At 43.5% G+C, this 12,722-nt stretch overlaps 1 protein-coding gene across 2 annotated transcripts; it reads left to right on the plus strand.

Annotated features, from left to right (window-relative positions):
- The first annotated feature begins 5,843 nt into the window (after positions 1-5,843).
- On the plus strand, positions 5,844-11,021 carry LOC124027688 (casein kinase II subunit beta-like). 2 transcript variants are annotated; one of them, XM_046340056.1, is made up of 7 exons: positions 5,844-6,220; positions 6,707-6,820; positions 7,307-7,409; positions 7,738-7,853; positions 8,862-8,937; positions 9,211-9,400; positions 9,645-11,021. In XM_046340056.1, the coding sequence occupies exons 2-7, from the start codon at positions 6,713-6,715 to the stop codon at positions 9,733-9,735; spliced, it is 684 nt and encodes a 227-aa protein (XP_046196012.1). In that variant the 5' UTR covers positions 5,844-6,220; positions 6,707-6,712; the 3' UTR covers positions 9,736-11,021. The 2 variants fall into 2 exon arrangements, with proteins under 2 accessions (XP_046196012.1, XP_046196013.1); XM_046340057.1 differs by having other exon boundaries at positions 5,847-6,220; positions 6,746-6,820.
- The last annotated feature ends 1,701 nt before the right edge of the window (positions 11,022-12,722 follow it).

Consider the following 12,722-nt stretch of genomic DNA (forward strand, 5'->3'; position numbering starts at 1 on the left):
ATCCTGAGAGGAGTGTTAGAGTAGTATTCAGCTCAGGTACAGAGGAGGGAGATCCTGAGAGTGAGTGTTGTGAGTAGTATATCTGTACCAGTACAGAGGAGGGATCCTGAGAGGAGGCGTAGGTATATCTGTACCAGTACAGAGGGAGGGATCCTGAGAGGAGTGTTGTGAGAAAGAGGAGAGTCTGTACCAGCACAGAGGGGAGGGGATCCTGAGAGGAGGTTGAGTCATAGCAGATCTGTACCATAGTACAGAGAGGAGGATCCTGAGGAGGAGTGTTGTGAGTGGTATATCTGTGGCCCAGTACAGAGTGGTGGGATCCTGAGAGGAGTGTTGTGAGTAGAGCATTCTGTACTAGCACAGAGGGAGGGATCCTGAGAGGAGTGTTGTGAGTAGTAGATCTGTACCAGCAGAGGAGGGATCTCAGAGTGAGTGTTGTGAGTAGTATATCTGTACCAGTACAGAGGAGGGATCCTGAGAGAGTGTTGTGAGGTAGTAGATCTGCACCAGTACAGAGGAGGGATCCTGAGAGGGAAAGTGTTGTGAGTGGTAGATCTGTACCAGTACAGAGGAGGGATCCTGAGAGGAGTGTTGTCAGTATATTCTGTACCCGTGCACAGAGGAGGGATCCTGGGAGGAGTGTTGTGAGTGTGCAGTGGCATCTTGTACCAGCACAGAGGGAGGATCCTGAGAGGAGGTTGTCAGAGTATATCTGTACCAGTACAGAGGGAGGGATCCTTGGAGAGGAGTGGTGTGACTCGTAGGATCTGCAGCCCAGCAACAGAGAGGAGGGATCCTGAGAGGAGTGGTGGTGAGTTGGGCAGGATCTGTAAACACCAGTACAGAGGGAGGAGCCTGGGAGGAGGTTAGCAGAGGGTAGATCTGCACCAGTACAGAGGGAGGGAGTCCTGAGAGGAAGTGTTGTGAGGCAGTATGCCAGTACCCAGCACGAGTGGGGAGGGAGAGATATACTCAGTACACAGAGTGGGGTTAGAGTAGTAGAGCTGCACCAGCACAGAGGGGAGGAGTCGGGGAGAGGAGTATGTTTTGCAGTATATACCAGAACAGCAGTGGTGAGAGTAGTAGAGATATACCAGTACAGAGGGAGGAGCGGTGAGAGTATGTAGAGCTGTACCAGTACAGAGGGAGGAGGGAGAGTAGTAGAGATATACCAGTGCAGAGGGAGAGTGGGGTTAGAGGTAGTAGATCTGTACCAGCATGAGGAGGCATCCAGAGGAGTGGCTGTTGGGAGTAGTAGAGACCAAACCAGCACAGGAGGAGGGATCCTGGAGAGGGGCAGTGAGTAGTAGAGCTGTACCAGTACAGAGTGGAGGGATCCGAGAGGAGTGTAGCAGTAGTAGAGCTGTACCAGTACAGAGGAGGGATCCTGCGAGAGGGAGTGAAGTGGAGGTGAGATCTGTACCAGTACAGAGGGAGGGATCCGGGGAGTGTAGCATAGTAGATCTGTACCAGTACAGAGGGAGGGATCCTGAGAGGAGTGTTATGTATATCTGTACCAGTACAGAGGAGGGATCCTGAGAGGAGTGTTGTGAGGGTAGTAGATCTGTACCAGTACAGAGGGAGGATCCTGAGGAGGAGTGTTGTGAGTAGTAGATCTGTACCAGTACAGAGGGAGGGATCCTGAGAGGAGTGTTGTGAGTAGTAGATCTGTACCAGTACAGAGGGAGGGATCCTGAGAGGAGTGTTGGTTAGTAGTATATCTGTACCAGTACAGAGGGAGGGATCCTGAGAGGAGTGTTGTCAGTAGTAGATCTGTACCAGTACAGAGGGAGGGATCCTGAGAGGAGTGTTGTGAGTAGTAGATCTGTACCAGTACAGAGGGAGGGATCCTGAGAGGAGTGTTGTGAGTGTTCTGTACCAGTACAGAGGAGGGATCCCTGGAGAGTGTTGTCTGTAGTAGTAGATCTGTACCAGTACAGAGGGAGGGATCCTGAGAGGAGTGTTGTGAGTGTAGATCTGTACCAGTACAGAGGGAGGGATCCTGAGAGGAGTGTTGTCAGTAGTATATCTGTACCAGTACAGAGGGAGGGATCCTGAGAGGAGTGTTGTCAGTAGTAGATCTGTACCAGTACAGAGGGAGGGATCCTGAGAGGAGTGTTGTCAGTAGTATATCTGTACCAGTACAGAGGGGGATCCTGAGAGAGTGTTGTGAGTAGTAGATCTGTACCAGTATAGAGGGAGGGATCCTGAGAGTGTTGTCAGTAGTATATCTGTACCAGTACAGAGGGAGGGATCCTGAGAGGAGTTGTGGAGTAGTAGATCTGTACCAGTACAGAGGAGGGATCCTGAGAGGAGTGTTGTCAGTAGTATATCTGTACCAGAACAGAGGAGGGATCCTGAGAGGAGTGTTGTCAGTAGTATATCTGTACCAGAACAGAGGGAGGGATCCTGAGAGAGGAGTTGTGGGAGTAGTAGATCTGTACCAGAACAGAGGGAGGGATCCTGAGAGGAGTGGTGGGAGTAGTAGATCTGTACCAGAACAGAGGGGTCTGTTCACAAACAGACCCCACAGAGCCCCAGGACAGCAACACAATTAGACCCAACCTAATCATGAGAAAACAAAAAGATAATTACTTGACACATTGGAAAGATTTAACAAAAAAACAGAGCAAACTAGAATGCTATTTAGCTCTAAACAGAGAGTACCCAGTGGCAGAATACCTGACCACTGTGACTGACCCAAATTTAAGGAAAGCTTTGACTATGTACAGACTCAGTGAGCATAGCCTTGCTATTGAGAAAGGCCGCCGTAGGCAGACATGGCTCTCAAGAGAAGACAGGCTATGTGGACACTGCCCACAAAATGAGGTGGAAACTGAGCTGCACTTCCTGACCTTCTGCCCAATGTATGACCATATTAGAGACACATATTTCCCTCAGATTACACAGATCCACAAAGAATTTGAAAACAAACCCAATTTTGATAAACTCCCATGTACATAATGACATTTGTAATGTCTTCATTCTTTGAAACTTCTGTATGTGTAATGTTTAATGTTGATTTGTATTGTTTATTTCACTTTTGTATATTATCTACCTCAGTTGCTTTGGCAATGTTAAGACATGTTTCCCACGCCAATAAAGCCCCTTGAATTGAATTGAGTTGGCTCGGCCCTCCCTCACGCATCTTTGGTTCATTGGTTACGTGTCTGATTGACAGGAGCAACAGGTGAGGCTGTTAGTCTAAGGCAGGGGTCCCCAAACTTTTTCCTGTGAGGGCCACATAACTTTTCCCTTCTCTGATGGGGGGCCGGTGTCAGTTTGTAACAGAAAAAGTGTGACGATCGTAGGGAGCTTAAAAAATGTATTGTTTTCCAGAAAGCCACACATAACCAAATAACCCTTTCCAGGTTCTTTACAGAAAAAAAGTCAGGAAACAAATAATAACACTAATGAAATAAATAATAACTAAATAACCCTCTCTGAGTTCTTCACAGAAAAAACAGGAAATAAATAATAACTAAATAACTCTCTCTGGGTTCTTCATAGAAAAAAAAAGCCATGGAACATTAACTTTCTGTCGTGCCATGCACAATCTTAACAGATAAAAGTTCAGCTCAGTTGTCAGAGCAGAATCTCTCTGACACATATGAGCAGTCTCTTAAAGTTCTTGTGTTCCTTCCTTATAATCCTTTTGTAGGTTCCAGTAGGCTTGTAGACACCGCTGTTTGCAGCTCTCTCTCATCAACTTCCCTGTGAAAACCACAAAAGAAGCAGGTTGAGACACTGAACTAAGTGATACAGCACCTACACAGCACAATACATTTCACTACCAGTATGGTTGTAAAGATGGATTTTATCCCAGTAGATTTTATTATGATTATATTTGTTTATGCTCAGAATGACTCATTCAAGTCAGAAAAGTGAGCTTACCTATGTATGTTCATCAGTGTGAACTGTGGGCCTGCATCTGGCTGGTGAGAAGTTGAATATCAGGTTCCATTCTAGTTACAGCCAGTCTCAAGCACTGATGCAAATGTTCATCTGTCAATCTTGATCTCATCGGGGTTTTCAGCAGTTTCATGCGAGAAAGGGTTTTCTCGCAGATATACGTGCTGCCAAAAACTGTGGACATTTTCATTGCGTGTTTTTTGATGTTTGGATATGTGTCGTTTGGGAGGGCGGCATAGAAGTCAATGAGACTGTTGGGCTTGAATGAGTCTTTCAGAACATCACAGTTCTGTAACTCAGCCAACTCAAACTGATATGAAGGCTGGGCTTCATCAATGTCGGCAACAAAGGGGTTCTGAAAAAGACGGATTTCTTTTGCATGAACATGTAGTTCACTGAATCGCACACCGAACTCCGCCTTCAGCATTTCCAGTGCTTCCACGCACTTTTGAGCTGGGAACGGGACCGCTGGGTTCTCTGTCGACAGGTTTTGGGTAGCAGGAAGATGGACGAAGTTGCGCTTTTTCACTTGTTCCAAAAGCAGCGCTAATTTCACCTCAAATGCTTTTATGTGTGAATACATGTCGCAAATGAGTTTCCCCTCCCTTGTAGCTGCAAGTTAAGGCTGTTAAGTATTTCTGTCACGTCTGTTAAAAATGCGAGGTGCCATTTCCATTCTGGGTCGATCAGCTCTGGGACCGTTTTGTCTTTTAAATGAAGAAATGCGTTAATTTCGGGTAGCAGCTCGTAAAAACGCCTCAAAACTCTGCCCCGGCTCAGCCATCGGACCTCTGTGTAGTACAGCACATCTCCGTGTGTAGACTCCAGTTCAGACAGGAATTCTTGGAACTGCCTGTGTTCAAGTCCCTTTGCTCTGATGAAGTTTATGCACGACACCACAACCTTCATTACAGAATCCCACGTCAACACTTTGCAGCACAGTGCTTGCTGGTGAATTAGGCAGTGGACTCGTAGCGGGGCGGTGAGACCCCTTTTTTCCAACTCCCGGTTCATGCGTCCTATTAGACAGCGAGTTTCGCCCACCATGCTAGGAGCCCCGTCAGTCGTGATGCTAGCTAGCTTTGACCAGTCCAGGTCCAACTTCTCCATGGTTTGGCACACTTTGTCAAAAATATCCTCTCCCGTTGTAGTCCCTTTGAGACTTTGAGGGCTGCCAGCTCCTCGCATATCTCAAAGTTTGCGCTAACTCCACGAATAAAAATGAGCAGTTGCGCTGTGTCTTGCACGTCCGTGCTCTCATCCAGTGCTAATGAAAAAAGTCTAATTCTTTCGTCTTCTGCTGCAGCTGGGCATATACATTACTCCCGATTTCTTCAACGCGTCTGGTGATTGTACTCGCCCACAGACTTACGGCATTAAATGCATCTTTCTTCTCGGGACACACCTCCTCCGCGACAGCATCCATACATTTCTTAACAAACTCTCCGTCAGTGAAAGGCTTACCGCTTCTTGCTATCAGTTTAGCAACCCGAAAGCTGGCCCGAACGGATGCCTGGTTCAGCTGAGCTTGGCGTACAAATGTATTCTGCTGAGATAGTAGTCCACTTTTTAGCTTTGAGAGTTTGTCTGCTCGTATTTGGCCATGCAAGCTATCGTACTTGTCTTTGTGACGGGATTCATAGTGTCGGCGAAGATTGTATTCTTTGGATACCGCCACCGTCTCTTGACAGATGAGACAAACAGCCTTTTCTTTGCATTGACCAAAAACATAATCGTTTGTCCACTGCAGGTTAAATACCCTGCATTCTGAATCAATTTTTCTCTTACCTAACCTTTTCGCCATTATTCCGTTTCTCTTTGACAGGGCCGGGCCTATGATTTTTTTTCTGGAGGCCAAATAGGAAAAAATTCGATAGCGTCTCTGGTATTGTTCAGAGGGCCGGGCCAAATGTGCTGACGGGCCGTGGGCCGTAGTTTGGTGACCACTGGTCTAAGCACAGTCAGAACGAAAGTATGCGCTTGAGCATTTAGGCCTATATTGTAAAAATAAATCGTTATTTGAATTAGTTAATTATATTAATTTAAATCTTTGGATTATTATGTTATTTTAAAAATATTTTTATAAATAGATTGGGCGCTTCTGATATGCTCTTAGAGCCGACTCGTTCGCGAACGACCCATCACTAATACTCGCGGTTTGACTGGAACAACAAACTGTTCATCAACACAGGTCGGAGAAGCCGAAGATTCCACCGGAAGTAGCATTATTGTTTACAGCAGTTAGCTAAGGTGTTAGCTAGTTAGCAAAGTAGCTACCGGTAGATATATCTAGCTAACATAAAAGAGGGTGAGTAAACGTGTGCTAACACAACACATTTGGTTTTACACAGTTCATTGTTTACTTTCAAATCAGTATGTATTTCATGCGTGTGGAAAATGTCCGTTACCTAGCTAACGTTATTAAACTAATGTAACTAGCTAGTAAACACGGGGTTAGCTAGCTAGTGTTATCTATGTAGCTAACGTTAGCTAGCTAGAGTTCTTTATGCATAATTTGACTAATAACAATAGGTTTTTGCTCTAGCGCAGTACTAACACATCTGGGCTTGATGATTTGATGAATTAGCTAGCTAACATCTGGGGCAGAAATAAAGCCTGCAGTGTGCACATACTTCAGGTCCCTGGATCAGAATGGAATACACCACTAGCTAATATCACATTTTATTGGTCACATACACATGGTTAGCAGATGTTATTGCGAGTGTAGCGAAATGCTTAGCCCAGCTAGCTTTATATTCTAGTAATACAATGGAAATTCTGAAATACATGTAAGTTTTGCATGCCGTTGCACCATCACCCCCCACTTGTTCAGAGGATGAGCAGCTCGGAGGAGGTGTCCTGGATCTCCTGGTTCTGTGGCCTGAGGGGGAATGAGTTTTTCTGTGAGGTGAGTAGATAGCTAGTTATGTCAGAACATCAAAGAATGAGAAGGACAGACAGGGGAAATACTGTTGCTCTGACTTAGCCAACTGTTTGTGAAGTTAGTTGATCATTTGAAATACAGACTGAACTGTTACAACTACCAGCCAAATATACCCAAAACACAGATGGAGAATTCCATGTGAAAGAGGACCAAAATACAGTGTTTAAAGTCGTGGGGTGGTTTTGTATTGGTGCCATAGTGTGTAACCGTGACATAAGCTTGTTATGGCGTGGTGGAAGCTTCAGATATTCCAGCACAGTGCACCGTGTAGGCTACGCTACGTTGCTTAATTCTACCTTTAACTCTCCTGCTTGTCTTAATTGCCAATACTGAAGTAATCCCTTTAACCCTGTTATGCAATTGACCAACCTTGGCCAATTCATAAAGAGTAGTAGACTGTGTTTGGCAGCTGAAAACTACTAACCATGTTGATCCATTCCACTTTACCAGGTTGATGAGGACTACATTCAGGACAAGTTTAACCTGACAGGGCTCAATGAGCAGGTGCCTCACTACCGCCAGGCCCTTGACATGATCCTGGACCTGGAACCAGGTGAGCTCATCACTACACCGTCTGGCATGACTTCACACTGACGCTTCCTAAAGGCTAATTTATCACTTCTGTTTGTATTTACAAGTGCCTTTCAAAAGACACAAGGACACAGTACTGTGACTACATACTTTGATTCAGTGCATCTATAGGTTGAAGTCTACCTTGTGTTGATCAGAAAGCCTGACTTATGTGTGTGTATAAAGACAGGAAAGACCTGCAGATGTTATAATGCTGCCTCCCAGTGCTTTATTCATGCATCATGTCACTATAGGCTTCTGTGTACCTTGTGTGTTGATCTGAAAGCCTCACTGTCATGTCTGTCTGTCAGATGAGGAGTTGGAGGACAACCCCAACCAGAGTGACCTGATAGAGCAGGCAGCAGAGATGCTGTACGGGCTGATCCACGCACGCTACATCCTCACCAACAGAGGCATCGCTCAGATGGTAGTAAACCCTAGATCTGTATATATTGTTCTGGAGTTTGGATAATCTCTATATCAGTGGTCTCCAACAGGTAGACTGTGAGCTACCAGTAGCTCGCAGCCCACCTAGGAGTAGCTCGCCAATCAATTCTGAAATTACATGCATTTTCTTCATGTGTTCCGTGGCAAACTGTCATAAATGTAAAGCTCCCGGCTATCAAAGCCACAGTGACATTGTCCAACCCCTAGTTAGCCACTATTGGCTTAAAAAGCCACGCGTAACACAATCTGCCAATTTAATTTCCAGCAATATTGCCCCTGTCTGTTTAGGGCGCTCATTTGTCTGAGTCTGTGTGTAGCTAGATGGCGACCGGAGTCTTTTGGGTAGACTGAAAAAACGTTCAATCAAATGCATATTGCAAAGTAGGCTTATCTGACAACTATCATGATGATTATTTGTATCAATGAGGTGCTGATTTGTTTTGCAAACTCTGTCATGACGTGCTGCAGCAATAGGTAACAGCAGCAACATCGCTAGACTGACACATTCCTCTCTTGCGAGATGTGCAATTAAAGGGTACATTACACTCAAATTAAAATGTGTTTGTTTTTTTCCTAGACCTCAAAGGGTCTTCATGTGATTTTAAGCTTTGACATGGACTCAGAACATCCATTTTCCATTTTTCTCTATGAAGAATTGTAACATTGAGCAAATGTAAAAAATTTAAAATAAATCCCAAACCAGGAGAAATATAACAGTGAAAAGAGAATTCAGGAACATTTTAGTGGGCCCACTTCGTTGTCTATTAACTGTTATTTTGCCAGGTATATTGACAAAACAACTATTTGAAAGCTATAAAATAAAAATGTAGCTTGTGACATGCTTCATTTTTTTGTTTTAAGTAGCTCGTGCTGAAAAAGTTTGGAGACCCCTATTCTAAATTCTACCTGTCCGTTTATGTAGTTAGTTTGGCCTTCTTGGACTAGCTGTGTGACCATGTTACACACTGAAATAGTTTTTGGTTTGCAGCTGGATAAGTACCAACAAGGGGACTTTGGCTATTGCCCAAGAGTGTACTGTGAGAATCAACCCATGCTTCCTATTGGTGAGTTTGACTTTAATGTATTCATACTCCTGTTCACTTACAGAACATACCTCTTCTCTTTTCATGGAATTGAACCATTTATCTCCAGTCACATTTTGAACTATATCACAGATTGTCAGCAGTATTTCACACAGGTCTGAGGGAATCTTCAAAAAGATTACTCTTGCTTGCACAGTAAATATATTTGATCAATATTTAATTGCCAGCTGACAGCAGAATAGATGTCTGTGCCCTCAGCGGTGTTACATAATGTTGATCTCTCCTCTCCCATAGGTCTGTCAGACATCCCAGGTGAGGCGATGGTGAAGCTGTATTGTCCAAAGTGCATGGATGTGTACACCCCCAAGTCCTCCCGGCACCACCACACGGACGGGGCCTACTTTGGGACAGGCTTCCCCCACATGCTATTTATGGTGCACCCAGAGTACCGGCCAAAACGACCTGCCAACCAGTTTGTGCCAAGGTTTATTTCTATAATTATCTTTATCTTTGCAAATTCATCAAGATGCTTGGTTTACCCCATTTGATTTGTTCGAGTTATTACTTAATTCATGTTCAGCTGGGAACTGTAACAAAAACCATTTGCTTGATTTGAAGATGACATTTTTTTCCCTCGGTAAGGAGATTGAGACACGTTAGCATAATGGCAGCCTTCTACAATCCACACTGTTATTGTGTTGTAATATTTAGTTGTTGTTTTTCCTCAGGCTATATGGCTTCAAGATCCACCCCATGGCTTATCAACTCCAACTCCAGGCTGCCTCCAGCTTCAAGAGTCCTGTGAAGGCTATTCGCTAGAACTTACACACCCGGCCGGGAAAGAGACATTTTGACTTGGTTGGAATGAAAGCAGTGGATTATGTAGCTCAATAAAGGCTTGTTAAAAACACATTCTGACAGATACAATACATACATGTAGATCAGGGATGGGAAACTCCAGTCATCGTAGGTCGCAGTATTACCCCATTCATAGCAAACACAGCTGATTCAACACATTGTATTCTAAACTGATGATCATGATGAGTTAATTATTGGAGTCAGGTGTGTTAGCTGCAGCAAAAATATGGCACCAATCAGGCCCCAGAAGGACTGGAGTTGACCATCCCTGATGTAGTTAGATGTCTACGTCCGGACCAGGCCATCATCTGTTACACAGGATGCTCCCTCTGTGCTTTAGCCGATCATAACCCTACTGACTACAATCGTGCAACTCTTCCCCTCTCCTTGACAGGACCCAATCTTTCAAACCTTTTTTCAGTTTGGCTCGCTAAGGCAGGGTTTTCCAAACTCAGTCCTGAGGCCCCCCTCAGGTGCTCGTTTTGGTTTTTGCCCAATTCTGATCTTTTGCCCACGTATTGTCAAGAGCTGATGTGATTGGTCAGAGTTGGGCAGCGTGTGTGAGCACATCCTAATACCTGTTGTCACACTACCATGCTGACCTGCACAGTGTTGGGCTGGCTCAGAAACATTCTCTACATGGTTGCCTTTCCCGCATGGTTCCATTACCGAGGGTGGACACAACTTAGCAGTGTGAAAAGGCTGATATAAAACGATCTTCAATGATTGTTCATATCCAGATGATTGGCTGAGAATCCAATTAACAACCAGTTTGATATAGATTCCCTAGAGAATGGATGCTGCACAAATTAAATTTAAGACAAGAGTTTATTAGATGTATAAGATATGTTCTCAGGGTGAATGGCAACATGGGTTTGCTTTGTGCTGACATAAAGTACCAGTGCTGGGACACACTGTCCCAAAGTGAAGATGTTCGGGCCACTTAAGCCATCATTAGTTGTGAACATGTCCATGACAGCAGAGTTGTCTCTTGACTGGACAATGAGACGCATGGTTTCTCTTGCATTGGTCTGTTACAATATTAAGTGGTATTGAACACACAGGTGGATGTCTTTCATGTTGATAACCTATAGCTACAACCAGTTTACATTATGGTACTACATTTTACATTAATAATGTTTTTCTTTCAGTCTACAATTCCAGTGGTAATGCTATTATTGATTTTCTGAAGTCTGTATGCAAGCATCTGGAATTAAGAGTTTTTAATAAAATTGTATTTCTTACAATTCTATTGGTCACCTTTTATTGAAACATGTTCTTACTGTGACTGAAATCCTGCTCAGACAGACACTACACACCACTTGATAATTCATCCTGATTTTATTTCATTTTAAATGTCACAAAAGCAATACGTTTACATATCTAAAAGCGAAGGCTTCCGCTGAGATTCTAGTTTATGCCCTCAAGATCCTTCTAGCTAATAGTTTGTGCCACCTTCACAAACTTCTTCAGAGGGGAAGAAAGGTCTGCTACCAATTGTCATTCTCTAAAAGGGTTCTCATACAAGTATCTTTATCTGATCTACAAAAGGACAGGGTACAGCAACTGGTAGAGGAATCTACTCTAAAACAAGTGGTAAGAAAGATGTACAAACTAGATGATTATTATGAATGTGACTATGTCTAAAAGCCTGCAAACAGGCTCGTGTTTTAAACATCCCAGTACAAAGAATCACATGAAACAGTCTCTACTTTACAAAGAAATGATGGTAGAACATGTACAAAAGGACTAAATATGTTCCCCTGTATGAAAGAAAAGCCACATACACTGGGACAGCTGCCTTTTGATAGTGATACGTACATCTTGCACAGGAACTACTGTGTTTAAGAGCTGAGAATCATTTGGACCCATCTGCAGGGCTAGAATGTACATCAAGACTGAACATTCTTCATACAATCATATACAGAAGGGTTTTGTCCTGCAGTATTGATAAAGACATACAACCTGAGAAACAGACTAAAGCATTGTTTCATCGAATCAACAACAACAGGTTTGAAAATCAATCACGTTTCTATCTAAAATCATTTTCAGGGACAAAACACGGCGGGACTTTCCATTGCTCTCACATCAGACTGCATGGGGCAGTCCTAGAGGTCAATGGTGCGTTAAAAGAGGAAGAAGAAACAGTGCTGAATATGTACTGGGAAACATAGGGCCACTCCCAAATTCAAGCTGTAATTAAAAAAAAAAAAAGACAATATTGATATGAGAAGCTACCATTGAGTAGGATATGAACTTCAATAACTTAAAACACCTCATTTTGTACAAATACTATAAAAGCAGTAATGCTATAAAATAGAGTAAACATTTCAAAACAGATATACCGGGGGTCATCGTGGCCTGACCTAGTAGTATTACACATGTTAACATGGCTGGTTAAGTAAGAGATATTTTACCTGAGCAGAGAACAAAACCAAAACAGACATGGTTGTTGGAGTATGCAATATCTTTGTTCAATACTTTTAAGTGAGGTATGTCATTTCAATTTGAATATTCAATCAAAAAAAAAGAATATTGCTCAATTATAAACATAAACAAACTCAAAGGAGTTATCCCTTTCCAAAAATACATCTAGTTTCTGTCCAGCATCTTAATCTGATTGAAAAAGTCTGATAATGTTATTACTTAAAGCCCAGTTGAAAACAGTGCATTTCTGTCAAAATGAGCATGTTAAAGGGAGACTCAGTAATATGCCTCGACCAGCACCGCAGATACTGAGATGAGCGAGATGCAAGACTTTGCTCTCACACAGTATCTGCGCATGTGCACGGGTTCACTTCACTCTTTTCACAGCGTTGGAACCATGGCACCAAAACAGCAGAGAAGTCGAGCCTCTCGCTTCAACGCTCTTTGTTGTTTGGCTGAAATTGACCCACTACGCTGTTTACTTTCTGCATCTCCGTCATATCGCTGAGTCCACACTTAAA

Source organism: Oncorhynchus gorbuscha, unplaced genomic scaffold (assembly GCF_021184085.1).
Source record: "Oncorhynchus gorbuscha isolate QuinsamMale2020 ecotype Even-year unplaced genomic scaffold, OgorEven_v1.0 Un_scaffold_3469, whole genome shotgun sequence".
NCBI lineage: Eukaryota > Metazoa > Chordata > Actinopteri > Salmoniformes > Salmonidae > Oncorhynchus > Oncorhynchus gorbuscha.

What these genes read in the sequence shown, in the direction of transcription:
- LOC124027688 (XM_046340056.1), top strand. Translation starts at nt 6,713, where the DNA reads ATGCCGTTGCACCATCACCCCCCACTTGTTCAGAGGATGAGCAGCTCG. An exon ending in GATCCTGGACCTGGAACCAG is followed by an intron (nt 7,410 to 7,737) that starts GTGAGCTCATCA and finishes TCTGTCTGTCAG; the next exon opens with ATGAGGAGTTGGAGGACAAC. An exon ending in GCCAACCAGTTTGTGCCAAG is followed by an intron (nt 9,401 to 9,644) that starts GTTTATTTCTAT and finishes GTTTTTCCTCAG; the next exon opens with GCTATATGGCTTCAAGATCC.